This window comes from Lupinus angustifolius, chromosome LG06, assembly GCF_001865875.1.
Source record: "Lupinus angustifolius cultivar Tanjil chromosome LG06, LupAngTanjil_v1.0, whole genome shotgun sequence".
NCBI classification, from domain to species: Eukaryota; Viridiplantae; Streptophyta; class Magnoliopsida; order Fabales; family Fabaceae; genus Lupinus; species Lupinus angustifolius.
The window spans coordinates 8,826,867-8,841,207 of record NC_032014.1 but is presented as its reverse complement, the minus strand read 5'-3'; the positions used below and the strand labels follow the sequence as shown (position 1 = coordinate 8,841,207).

The following is a 14,341-nucleotide window of genomic DNA, read 5'->3' as shown; positions in this document are numbered from 1 at the left end:
CTACTAGGTACTAGACTCAGAGTACTCGTCTATTCTAGATCAAAAGCAACAACAACAACCAAGCCTTTATACCACTGAGAAACTTAGATGGGATCTCGGGATTTGGAGCTGGGATGGGATCCTACTGGGATTTCCAGAAGAATAATCTTAAAATATGGAGAGGTTTTTCTGTGAACAATTTGACATGTATTTATTTATGCAGATTAAAAGTAAAGAGAATCAAATGGCAGTAGTGTGTTTATGTAAATGAGTTTCTGGGGATTCACTAATCAACATAGAAGTGGTGGATAGAGTTGTATGTATTGGGGTTTTGACATCAGCAGATAAAGTTTTTTTCTTTTATGCTAGTTGTATACATCAACTTAAAATAATATGTTCTTCATTGTCTCATATTATGGCATGGCATGTGACATTGTTCTTGTCTATACAAATCAATTTCCTCCTTTTCTAAATAAAGGAAGTCTTTTGATGTTCTTAATTCCACACCATGATGCCTGAGCTTGCTTGAATGTATGTTTACACAAGGGCAATGTCTTGCTCTATCTTCTTCTGAATTTCCTTGATGTGCCCAACATAAAGATCGCTCCCCTGGGAATCAGAGTCTGACAGTCTTTGTCTCCGGCCACCTTCAGACATGCTTCTTACAAACTCCACTAGTTGCCGCCAATTATTGGCATCAAACAACCTCTTATTCAGTCTTAGAAATGTAAATGCTGCCAATCCGTTGCCAGAGTCTGACTGACTCGTCAACAAAACTTGAGCATATGCATCTCTATCATATCTCTCCAAAGCATTTTCCCCCGCAAGTTCTGCTCCAGCTATCCTGGTTGCTGTCTTTACTTGGTGAACTAACCCTTCTGGTGAGCAGTTAGCATTATCAGGCTGTTCTGTGTCTTTCATTTCCATGCAGGTGAAATTGAAGACAACTCCATTTCTTGCCAGCATTTTCGCTATCCTTAGATAACCGTCATTAGATCGTGTATTATAGTAGCCGGCGGTTAGTTCTGCTGCATGTGACCTTGATCTGTAATGCCAATGGATTCCAGCAACTTTCCCAGATAGTTTCACCCCAGATGTGTGGAATATCTCTTTGGAAGATGCAAGGAGGCTCTCACCATGTAGTAGCAATTTATTGGAGTACCATTTCAGAAAGAATTGTCCATATTCAGAGTTCCATGTTCCTTCCCTTTTGAAAAATCCAGTTTCCTCAGGAAACTGATTATACTGGCCTGAGTCATGAGGACCACTTCTTCCCCATTCTTTCTTCCCTGCAGCCTCAGCTGCTGATGCCAAGGATGCTATCATATACTGCATGACAAAGAAGTCACTTTAGTAAATAGATATTTTGAGATATTTTCTTGAGTGTGGACTTATTATCCCTAACATTATTGTGCTCCTAGTAGGAAATATTGCCAATTAATGTTCCTTTCCATACCTTGTCATAGCATTGGAATTCTCCAATTCCAGGAAACTTCCAAGTTCCATTGCTTTCAGGATAAGATGGATATCTCAGCTCACCACAAGGACCCATCCCAACTTGTATTTCCTGCAAAATTATTGGCCTTAGAACTTTCAATCTTACTAAATGCACAGAGGAATAGTTGAAATATCAATATGTCATGCATTATGGTTAGGTTCATTGTCAATTTTGACAACTCCCTTCCTTTCCCTTTGTAAATCCTATTAACTGAAGTCTTAATTTAATATTTGAAACTAAAAAATACTTCATGATAGGCTCCAGGTGCTTATAAACTTGTGTAGCTGAAATACTTAATGATAAAAAAAATATAACCATTTTTTTCCATCCTAAATTTGATTATATTGTATTGCTATAATTGTATACTGTATCAGTGTATATGCTTAATATTTTGAAGCAAAAGTTGTTGTGTAAATTACCACTATGACACTGCCCAAGTAATCTTTGAATCTGTCACGGAAACTCCTCATATAGTCAGCATAAACCTGGAGAGGAGTCCTTCCTTTTAGAACAGGCATTGAATCACAGCCCAATGAGATGTACTCAGGATTCCTCCTACCTGATCTGTCTGTATAAACCAGGTCAGGGTTCTGATTGATTTCTTCCATCACCCATGGGGGTAGAGGAATGCTGAAAATTGCAAAACAAAGAAAATTTTAACATTTTTTTTTATATTTGATCTCACAAAACTCTTCAACAAAATCAATTAGTTCACATCAACAAATTAACTATTTGATAAGTGTAAAGTAACTTGGAACTCAACATATAAGACATAAGTTGCTATTGACTTATTAAATAATGGCATATAGGTTTTTATATATATAAATCTTCCCTAACCAAACAAGGTTACAATTTTGTTTTAGGTCAAATAAGCATGTTAACTAGTTTATAAGACCCTCAAGGTGTTATCAAATACACATAACAACTATGCTTCAATTTATATAAATTTTCTTTCTGGTTGCTGCCTGGTTTTCCACATGGAACAAATAGAAAATGATACACCTAAACCTCTACTAACATGTTTTTTGTTATGCTTTTTCATTCTAAACATAAAAACCCAACAAGGGGGAAATTGCATAACATATTTCACAAGTTGAGCAAGTACTATCTCATACCTGCAGGTGTCTCCAACATTTCCTCCACACTTGTGGAAAGACATGACAACTTGAAGCTTCAAGCCATGCATTTGTACCATCTGCACAAGCTCAACATAGCCATTCCAATTGTACTTCAAAGGGCCATCTTTTTCCACCAAACCCCACCAAGCATCAACCATTACCCCTTCAACTCCTGCACTCTTCAATGCCATCAAACTTGCATTCATTGCTCTTGGCTTATTCAACTGTGCTCCAAATGTTACTGTGTCTAATGGCAGCATCACAAACACAGGCACTTTCTTTGAGTCATCATTGTGTTTATGATGAACAACGGATGGCGCATGCACCATCTCGCCCTTTTCGGTTCTCCTTGCTTCTAAGTTGAAGCTTTTCTGTGCTTCTTGCATGGAACTCTTTGCTCTAAAAGGGAACAATGGCTTATTTTTTGCAAAGCTAACTGTAGTAGAGGCATCATCAGAGGCCTTAAGGAAGTTGGTTTCTTTCTGATTAATGAAAGAAATTGAAGAACGAAGTGTTAAAGCCATTTTTTTAAAGATGGAAAAAGGGTATGTACGAATTGCTGAAGTGCTGTTTATTTATAAAAGAGGAATTCATGTTTTGGAAATGAAGTTGACAACATTGGTGGGTCTAGTTGAAAAGTTGAAAAAGTGCAAAAAAGCAAAACTACTATGTTTTGTTTGACCCTTAGCTTACGTGTTTCCTACTTTTCCACCCTTATCTAACCAAAAACATATGGTCTGTCATAAAACGCATATAATATGAGAGGAATACATTGATCCAAAAAATCATTAAATAGTTTATATATATATATAAAGTTCTTTAAAAGTACCAAAATATCCAATATAGAAAAGTTTTTAATAAGTATAGGATGTCAGTATCTCAACAATTATAAAGTATTGGTGCTACATGACATTTCTCATGCAAAAAAATTCGTGGATGGGAATTGTTTCATAATTTCAACATTTTCTTGGTTCTGGTTCAACTTACTCAAGATAAGGAAGGACGGATTTCTACTTAATTGGGTAAACATGTGGGTGTAGAAGAGGTTTTTGGTTTCATTATTCTTGGACTGTTCTTTCTGCTTTGTTTTATGTAATTGTTCATCTTTTCATGCTATATTAAGTTTAACTAAATGTGTTTGCTTAGCTTATAATAATACCCTAAAAACAAAAATAATGTATTTACTGGATGGGCACCGATAGAATCTTAATGTTGTTTGCTGATGCATAATCATGAAGTGTTTCCTACATTTTTATGAAGTAGAACAAAAGAGAATGTTATATGAGAAAAAAAATATAGGCAATAACGGTGTATGAGTTTTATATATCGTCTGTATTATTTATTGTCCATGTTTAATTATCATTGACACTTTAAAAAAAGTAATACAAACAAATAATATTAAATATGTATACATCTTGATGACAGTACAATACCATTCTAATGAAATTATAATGTTCTACTTTAATGTGATGTTCTCCTATGTTTATCAACAAGGACACAATGGTGTTCCATGTTTTTTGACACATCTATGATGACTATTAAACATATTAGGAAGAACTTGATTAACAAATGTTTGTTGTCTCTAATAATGTTTCAGCCATAATAAGGAAAAAGGAAATTGATCGAGTTTGATTGAGAAATTGGCAAGTTGATTTTTCTTGTTTCAGAAACACATGATTGATAATCTTTCAAAAAATGATTGAATTTGATGTTTTGTCCTCTATTCTAAGGTGTTATTGAAATGAGCTGTGTAGACAATGTAACTATAAGGCCTACCACTGCAATTATGTGGAGGAAATGTAACCTTATCTCACCTTTTATCAAAATTCCCTCCCTGACTCAAAAAAACTTAGAAAAAAAATCCATTAACCATAAAGTAAGGGAAAAAGACATGCATGGACCTAAACAAGTAAGCCACAATTTTTGTGTGATCCTTTGTACTAACAATAATACTGTTATAGATTAATCTTTTTTCAAAAAGTAGAAAATGCAGAAGTGAGTTTTGACTCTACTAAACAATTTATTTATTCATAAACAAGCTTCAATTCTTATATGCAAGAAATTACCAGTTTCAGATTTGGAAATCAAAATGCTAGTAACATTGTAATATTGCTTTATTAGGATTACCTTCTTGGATAGAAAAATGACAGGTTGATAAGAGTTCAAAATGAAAGGAATATCTTATTTACAAAATAAGTCATTTCAATTATTTGACCAATTGAAGAAATTCATACTTCTCATTAACTAATAATTATTATATTTTATAAAGTTAAAACCTAAAACAATAATTGGCTAACAGAGAATGTTTATAGGAATAAATAATCTAGTGCCAATTACATCTCAGATTTGTATTCTAGTTTTTTTCTTCTTAGGACAAATATTAGTCCCTTTCTCATTCTACATCAATAATAAACTAATTTCATTATGATTGATGAGAAAAATCCCTCTTCACATTTCCACAGTCGTGGCAAAAGCTGCACTTAGTGACTAATAATAACTACATGTGCTAAGGTCCCCTCTTTGTTTGTGGGTGTAGTTCCCTTTCTACCTTTCATATGATCATTGTGCATCTTAAACGGTTTCCTTTAGACTTTAAAAAAGTGATTCTAAGAAAAACATTTCGAATAGAGCTTCTTCTAAGATATGAATTCAACATTTTCTATATATTCAAATCAATATTTTTTTCAGTTCTTATTAAATAAGAAACATAACATGCAAGATAGTATTTTAGTATTTATGGCCAATGCCAATTAATTTAGCCATTAAGGTCAGGGTGAAGTAGTGCTAGAAAACTGTGCTATGGCCGACAATTTTAAAAAAAGAGCTACAATCAATTCAACAACAAAAGTTTGGGATTTTGAGAATTTGGTATGGATGTGACTGAGGAAAAAAAATCTAAACTAGAAACACTTCTAAAAAAATCTTGAGATTTTTTAGATATTTTTGTTCATAGAAGCTGCCACAACTCAAAAAGATGAAGGAGGTATTCAAGGGAAGGAACTATTTATGAACTGGAGCTGTATCTCTCAATGTCAAATGCATGTACCAAACCACAAGCTAACAAACTCAGATATTTGATAATAATAACACAGAATAGATTGCAGATATTTTAGGAGAACTTTTACCTAAAGTATAAGAAAAGCAAAACATGTTGCACAAGAATTTTTTTATACTAGACAGAGCCACCAAATAAATGTATAATTCTCTCAATAATGTGCTACCATGTAATAATTAAACTTAACTGATATTGCTGACATAAGGCATAAATTATTGTGCACAAATACAATACTTAATCATCACTTAGGTCCTTTAAAGATACATGTGTTACCAATTAGGACCTCAAAAGAACTTTGTTGCTAAATAAATCTTTCAAAGTTTTAAAATGTTATCATGTGAGTCCTTAATGTGACACAACATGGTGACATTTTATATCTAAGACAGACTTATTTGGGAACAATATTCTTTTAAGGATCTAATTCCAAATACAATCATGGGTAGCAACTGAAAATTCAAGAATCTGAAATGGGGAAAACAGATCCAATTCTATCTCCAAGATGATAGCACTTGATATTAACTGAATATGGACCAAGCTGAATGTGGTTATCCTCTTCACCAGCATAGAAACACAGGGTATACAAAGCAACTTCAAATTCAGGACTAACTCCAATCAAAGTGCTTGAAACAGATTTCAGAACACCATTCCATTCAAACTGAATAGTCAGAAGCTGCGTTTCAGAGTCCGGCTGCAAGTTGCAGTGGCAAAGATCATTAAAAATCATGTAGTTACAGCTCAAACCATTAACAAATGCTTACCTACAAACTAACAAAGTACTAATAAAAAAGTTTGTGATGAAACAAAATGATGATAAGTTTGAAGAATAAATAATTAGTTGGAAGTATTTTCGAAGTGTTTTGATGTCTAATGTTTGGAATAAAAAAATTAACTGAACAGATAGTCACTCACAATTTCTCCCCTTCGGCGGGGAAAAATATAGCCTTGATAATCAACTCTCCCGTTTGCTTCTTCATGGTAAAACTGCAAAATACATAGTAAGATAACAGTTTCACATGATGACAAGATAAACTCAAGTTACTAGTTAATGAAACAAAATATATTCATGTAACCCAACATCTATTTATTTAATAGATTAATGGCTACACAAATTAGAAGTGTAACACCCCAATTCTGGCATGCGACCTCTCAGGTCCATGAATCTACTGCGAGACTGCAAGTGCCACCCATTAAGCTTAAATACTCCCTACAGTATTTTATTCCCCTCCCAGGGGAGCCTTTCGCGACTCGAACCTGTGACCCCAGGGATAAATAGTCACTATACCACTTAGCCGCTACCATTATAAATAGTCACTATACTACTGAGTCGCTACCATTAAGCTAATGGTAGCGACTCAGTAGTATAGTGACTATTTATAATGGTAGCGGCTAAGTGGTATAGTGACTATTTATCCCTGGGGTCACAGGTTCGAGTCGCGAAAGGCTCCCCTGGGAGGGGAATAAAATACTGTAGGGAGTATTTAAGCTTAATGGGTGGCACTTGCAGTCTCGCAGTAGATTCATGGACCTGAGAGGTCGCATGCCAGAATTGGGGTGTTACACTTCTAATTTGTGTAGCCATTAATCTATTAAATAAATAGATGTTGGGTTACATGAATATATTTTGTTTCATTAACTAGTAACTTGAGTTTATCTTGTCATCATGTGAAACTGTTATCTTACTATGTATTTTGCAGTTTTACCATGAAGAAGCAAACGGGAGAGTTGATTATCAAGGCTATATTTTTCCCCGCCGAAGGGGAGAAATTGTGAGTGACTATCTGTTCAGTTAATTTTTTTATTCCAAACATTAGACATCAAAACACTTCGAAAATACTTCCAACTAATTATTTATTCTTCAAACTTATCATCATTTTGTTTCATCACAAACTTTTTTATTAGTACTTTGTTAGTTTGTAGGTAAGCATTTGTTAATGGTTTGAGCTGTAACTACATGATTTTTAATGATCTTTGCCACTGCAACTTGCAGCCGGACTCTGAAACGCAGCTTCTGACTATTCAGTTTGAATGGAATGGTGTTCTGAAATCTGTTTCAAGCACTTTGATTGGAGTTAGTCCTGAATTTGAAGTTGCTTTGTATACCCTGTGTTTCTATGCTGGTGAAGAGGATAACCACATTCAGCTTGGTCCATATTCAGTTAATATCAAGTGCTATCATCTTGGAGATAGAATTGGATCTGTTTTCCCCATTTCAGATTCTTGAATTTTCAGTTGCTACCCATGATTGTATTTGGAATTAGATCCTTAAAAGAATATTGTTCCCAAATAAGTCTGTCTTAGATATAAAATGTCACCATGTTGTGTCACATTAAGGACTCACATGATAACATTTTAAAACTTTGAAAGATTTATTTAGCAACAAAGTTCTTTTGAGGTCCTAATTGGTAACACATGTATCTTTAAAGGACCTAAGTGATGATTAAGTATTGTATTTGTGCACAATAATTTATGCCTTATGTCAGCAATATCAGTTAAGTTTAATTATTACATGGTAGCACATTATTGAGAGAATTATACATTTATTTGGTGGCTCTGTCTAGTATAAAAAAATTCTTGTGCAACATGTTTTGCTTTTCTTATACTTTAGGTAAAAGTTCTCCTAAAATATCTGCAATCTATTCTGTGTTATTATTATCAAATATCTGAGTTTGTTAGCTTGTGGTTTGGTACATGCATTTGACATTGAGAGATACAGCTCCAGTTCATAAATAGTTCCTTCCCTTGAATACCTCCTTCATCTTTTTGAGTTGTGGCAGCTTCTATGAACAAAAATATCTAAAAAATCTCAAGATTTTTTTAGAAGTGTTTCTAGTTTAGATTTTTTTTCCTCAGTCACATCCATACCAAATTCTCAAAATCCCAAACTTTTGTTGTTGAATTGATTGTAGCTCTTTTTTTAAAATTGTCGGCCATAGCACAGTTTTCTAGCACTACTTCACCCTGACCTTAATGGCTAAATTAATTGGCATTGGCCATAAATACTAAAATACTATCTTGCATGTTATGTTTCTTATTTAATAAGAACTGAAAAAAATATTGATTTGAATATATAGAAAATGTTGAATTCATATCTTAGAAGAAGCTCTATTCGAAATGTTTTTCTTAGAATCACTTTTTTAAAGTCTAAAGGAAACCGTTTAAGATGCACAATGATCATATGAAAGGTAGAAAGGGAACTACACCCACAAACAAAGAGGGGACCTTAGCACATGTAGTTATTATTAGTCACTAAGTGCAGCTTTTGCCACGACTGTGGAAATGTGAAGAGGGATTTTTCTCATCAATCATAATGAAATTAGTTTATTATTGATGTAGAATGAGAAAGGGACTAATATTTGTCCTAAGAAGAAAAAAACTAGAATACAAATCTGAGATGTAATTGGCACTAGATTATTTATTCCTATAAACATTCTCTGTTAGCCAATTATTGTTTTAGGTTTTAACTTTATAAAATATAATAATTATTAGTTAATGAGAAGTATGAATTTCTTCAATTGGTCAAATAATTGAAATGACTTATTTTGTAAATAAGATATTCCTTTCATTTTGAACTCTTATCAACCTGTCATTTTTCTATCCAAGAAGGTAATCCTAATAAAGCAATATTACAATGTTACTAGCATTTTGATTTCCAAATCTGAAACTGGTAATTTCTTGCATATAAGAATTGAAGCTTGTTTATGAATAAATAAATTGTTTAGTAGAGTCAAAACTCACTTCTGCATTTTCTACTTTTTGAAAAAAGATTAATCTATAACAGTATTATTGTTAGTACAAAGGATCACACAAAAATTGTGGCTTACTTGTTTAGGTCCATGCATGTCTTTTTCCCTTACTTTATGGTTAATGGATTTTTTTTCTAAGTTTTTTTGAGTCAGGGAGGGAATTTTGATAAAAGGTGAGATAAGGTTACATTTCCTCCACATAATTGCAGTGGTAGGCCTTATAGTTACATTGTCTACACAGCTCATTTCAATAACACCTTAGAATAGAGGACAAAACATCAAATTCAATCATTTTTTGAAAGATTATCAATCATGTGTTTCTGAAACAAGAAAAATCAACTTGCCAATTTCTCAATCAAACTCGATCAATTTCCTTTTTCCTTATTATGGCTGAAACATTATTAGAGACAACAAACATTTGTTAATCAAGTTCTTCCTAATATGTTTAATAGTCATCATAGATGTGTCAAAAAACATGGAACACCATTGTGTCCTTGTTGATAAACATAGGAGAACATCACATTAAAGTAGAACATTATAATTTCATTAGAATGGTATTGTACTGTCATCAAGATGTATACATATTTAATATTATTTGTTTGTATTACTTTTTTTAAAGTGTCAATGATAATTAAACATGGACAATAAATAATACAGACGATATATAAAACTCATACACCGTTATTGCCTATATTTTTTTTCTCATATAACATTCTCTTTTGTTCTACTTCATAAAAATGTAGGAAACACTTCATGATTATGCATCAGCAAACAACATTAAGATTCTATCGGTGCCCATCCAGTAAATACATTATTTTTGTTTTTAGGGTATTATTATAAGCTAAGCAAACACATTTAGTTAAACTTAATATAGCATGAAAAGATGAACAATTACATAAAACAAAGCAGAAAGAACAGTCCAAGAATAATGAAACCAAAAACCTCTTCTACACCCACATGTTTACCCAATTAAGTAGAAATCCGTCCTTCCTTATCTTGAGTAAGTTGAACCAGAACCAAGAAAATGTTGAAATTATGAAACAATTCCCATCCACGAATTTTTTTGCATGAGAAATGTCATGTAGCACCAATACTTTATAATTGTTGAGATACTGACATCCTATACTTATTAAAAACTTTTCTATATTGGATATTTTGGTACTTTTAAAGAACTTTATATATATATATAAACTATTTAATGATTTTTTGGATCAATGTATTCCTCTCATATTATATGCGTTTTATGACAGACCATATGTTTTTGGTTAGATAAGGGTGGAAAAGTAGGAAACACGTAAGCTAAGGGTCAAACAAAACATAGTAGTTTTGCTTTTTTGCACTTTTTCAACTTTTCAACTAGACCCACCAATGTTGTCAACTTCATTTCCAAAACATGAATTCCTCTTTTATAAATAAACAGCACTTCAGCAATTCGTACATACCCTTTTTCCATCTTTAAAAAAATGGCTTTAACACTTCGTTCTTCAATTTCTTTCATTAATCAGAAAGAAACCAACTTCCTTAAGGCCTCTGATGATGCCTCTACTACAGTTAGCTTTGCAAAAAATAAGCCATTGTTCCCTTTTAGAGCAAAGAGTTCCATGCAAGAAGCACAGAAAAGCTTCAACTTAGAAGCAAGGAGAACCGAAAAGGGCGAGATGGTGCATGCGCCATCCGTTGTTCATCATAAACACAATGATGACTCAAAGAAAGTGCCTGTGTTTGTGATGCTGCCATTAGACACAGTAACATTTGGAGCACAGTTGAATAAGCCAAGAGCAATGAATGCAAGTTTGATGGCATTGAAGAGTGCAGGAGTTGAAGGGGTAATGGTTGATGCTTGGTGGGGTTTGGTGGAAAAAGATGGCCCTTTGAAGTACAATTGGAATGGCTATGTTGAGCTTGTGCAGATGGTACAAATGCATGGCTTGAAGCTTCAAGTTGTCATGTCTTTCCACAAGTGTGGAGGAAATGTTGGAGACACCTGCAGGTATGAGATAGTACTTGCTCAACTTGTGAAATATGTTATGCAATTTCCCCCTTGTTGGGTTTACCTGATCTGTCTGTATAAACCAGGTCAGGGTTCTGATTGATTTCTTCCATCACCCATGGGGGTAGAGGAATGCTGAAAATTGCAAAACAAAGAAAATTTTAACATTTTTTTTTATATTTGATCTCACAAAACTCTTCAACAAAATCAATTAGTTCACATCAACAAATTAACTATTTGATAAGTGTAAAGTAACTTGGAACTCAACATATAAGACATAAGTTGCTATTGACTTATTAAATAATGGCATATAGGTTTTTATATATATAAATCTTCCCTAACCAAACAAGGTTACAATTTTGTTTTAGGTCAAATAAGCATGTTAACTAGTTTATAAGACCCTCAAGGTGTTATCAAATACACATAACAACTATGCTTCAATTTATATAAATTTTCTTTCTGGTTGCTGCCTGGTTTTCCACATGGAACAAATAGAAAATGATACACCTAAACCTCTACTAACATGTTTTTTGTTATGCTTTTTCATTCTAAACATAAAAACCCAACAAGGGGGAAATTGCATAACATATTTCACAAGTTGAGCAAGTACTATCTCATACCTGCAGGTGTCTCCAACATTTCCTCCACACTTGTGGAAAGACATGACAACTTGAAGCTTCAAGCCATGCATTTGTACCATCTGCACAAGCTCAACATAGCCATTCCAATTGTACTTCAAAGGGCCATCTTTTTCCACCAAACCCCACCAAGCATCAACCATTACCCCTTCAACTCCTGCACTCTTCAATGCCATCAAACTTGCATTCATTGCTCTTGGCTTATTCAACTGTGCTCCAAATGTTACTGTGTCTAATGGCAGCATCACAAACACAGGCACTTTCTTTGAGTCATCATTGTGTTTATGATGAACAACGGATGGCGCATGCACCATCTCGCCCTTTTCGGTTCTCCTTGCTTCTAAGTTGAAGCTTTTCTGTGCTTCTTGCATGGAACTCTTTGCTCTAAAAGGGAACAATGGCTTATTTTTTGCAAAGCTAACTGTAGTAGAGGCATCATCAGAGGCCTTAAGGAAGTTGGTTTCTTTCTGATTAATGAAAGAAATTGAAGAACGAAGTGTTAAAGCCATTTTTTTAAAGATGGAAAAAGGGTATGTACGAATTGCTGAAGTGCTGTTTATTTATAAAAGAGGAATTCATGTTTTGGAAATGAAGTTGACAACATTGGTGGGTCTAGTTGAAAAGTTGAAAAAGTGCAAAAAAGCAAAACTACTATGTTTTGTTTGACCCTTAGCTTACGTGTTTCCTACTTTTCCACCCTTATCTAACCAAAAACATATGGTCTGTCATAAAACGCATATAATATGAGAGGAATACATTGATCCAAAAAATCATTAAATAGTTTATATATATATATAAAGTTCTTTAAAAGTACCAAAATATCCAATATAGAAAAGTTTTTAATAAGTATAGGATGTCAGTATCTCAACAATTATAAAGTATTGGTGCTACATGACATTTCTCATGCAAAAAAATTCGTGGATGGGAATTGTTTCATAATTTCAACATTTTCTTGGTTCTGGTTCAACTTACTCAAGATAAGGAAGGACGGATTTCTACTTAATTGGGTAAACATGTGGGTGTAGAAGAGGTTTTTGGTTTCATTATTCTTGGACTGTTCTTTCTGCTTTGTTTTATGTAATTGTTCATCTTTTCATGCTATATTAAGTTTAACTAAATGTGTTTGCTTAGCTTATAATAATACCCTAAAAACAAAAATAATGTATTTACTGGATGGGCACCGATAGAATCTTAATGTTGTTTGCTGATGCATAATCATGAAGTGTTTCCTACATTTTTATGAAGTAGAACAAAAGAGAATGTTATATGAGAAAAAAAATATAGGCAATAACGGTGTATGAGTTTTATATATCGTCTGTATTATTTATTGTCCATGTTTAATTATCATTGACACTTTAAAAAAAGTAATACAAACAAATAATATTAAATATGTATACATCTTGATGACAGTACAATACCATTCTAATGAAATTATAATGTTCTACTTTAATGTGATGTTCTCCTATGTTTATCAACAAGGACACAATGGTGTTCCATGTTTTTTGACACATCTATGATGACTATTAAACATATTAGGAAGAACTTGATTAACAAATGTTTGTTGTCTCTAATAATGTTTCAGCCATAATAAGGAAAAAGGAAATTGATCGAGTTTGATTGAGAAATTGGCAAGTTGATTTTTCTTGTTTCAGAAACACATGATTGATAATCTTTCAAAAAATGATTGAATTTGATGTTTTGTCCTCTATTCTAAGGTGTTATTGAAATGAGCTGTGTAGACAATGTAACTATAAGGCCTACCACTGCAATTATGTGGAGGAAATGTAACCTTATCTCACCTTTTATCAAAATTCCCTCCCTGACTCAAAAAAACTTAGAAAAAAAATCCATTAACCATAAAGTAAGGGAAAAAGACATGCATGGACCTAAACAAGTAAGCCACAATTTTTGTGTGATCCTTTGTACTAACAATAATACTGTTATAGATTAATCTTTTTTCAAAAAGTAGAAAATGCAGAAGTGAGTTTTGACTCTACTAAACAATTTATTTATTCATAAACAAGCTTCAATTCTTATATGCAAGAAATTACCAGTTTCAGATTTGGAAATCAAAATGCTAGTAACATTGTAATATTGCTTTATTAGGATTACCTTCTTGGATAGAAAAATGACAGGTTGATAAGAGTTCAAAATGAAAGGAATATCTTATTTACAAAATAAGTCATTTCAATTATTTGACCAATTGAAGAAATTCATACTTCTCATTAACTAATAATTATTATATTTTATAAAGTTAAAACCTAAAACAATAATTGGCTAACAGAGAATGTTTATAGGAATAAATAATCTAGTGCCAATT

The 14,341-nt window shown here is 33.0% G+C and overlaps 1 protein-coding gene and 1 long non-coding RNA gene across 3 annotated transcripts; both read right to left on the bottom strand.

The window, feature by feature from the left end:
* On the bottom strand, positions 330–12,647 carry LOC109349601 (beta-amylase 3, chloroplastic-like). 2 transcript variants are annotated; one of them, XM_019590470.1, is made up of 5 exons: positions 12,004–12,647; positions 11,448–11,518; positions 1,897–2,036; positions 1,436–1,546; positions 330–1,308 (listed from the first exon to the last, which is right to left on the bottom strand). In XM_019590470.1, the coding sequence occupies exons 1-5, from the start codon at positions 12,528–12,530 to the stop codon at positions 517–519; spliced, it is 1,641 nt and encodes a 546-aa protein (XP_019446015.1). In that variant the 5' UTR covers positions 12,531–12,647; the 3' UTR covers positions 330–516. The 2 variants fall into 2 exon arrangements, with proteins under 2 accessions (XP_019446015.1, XP_019446014.1); XM_019590469.1 differs by lacking the exons at positions 11,448–11,518; positions 12,004–12,647 and adding an exon at positions 2,593–3,236 and having other exon boundaries at positions 1,897–2,107.
* On the bottom strand, positions 5,701–6,732 carry LOC109349607. The gene is made up of 2 exons (XR_002107996.1): positions 6,560–6,732; positions 5,701–6,338 (listed from the first exon to the last, which is right to left on the bottom strand). It is a non-coding gene; the product is annotated as an uncharacterized LOC109349607 (long non-coding RNA).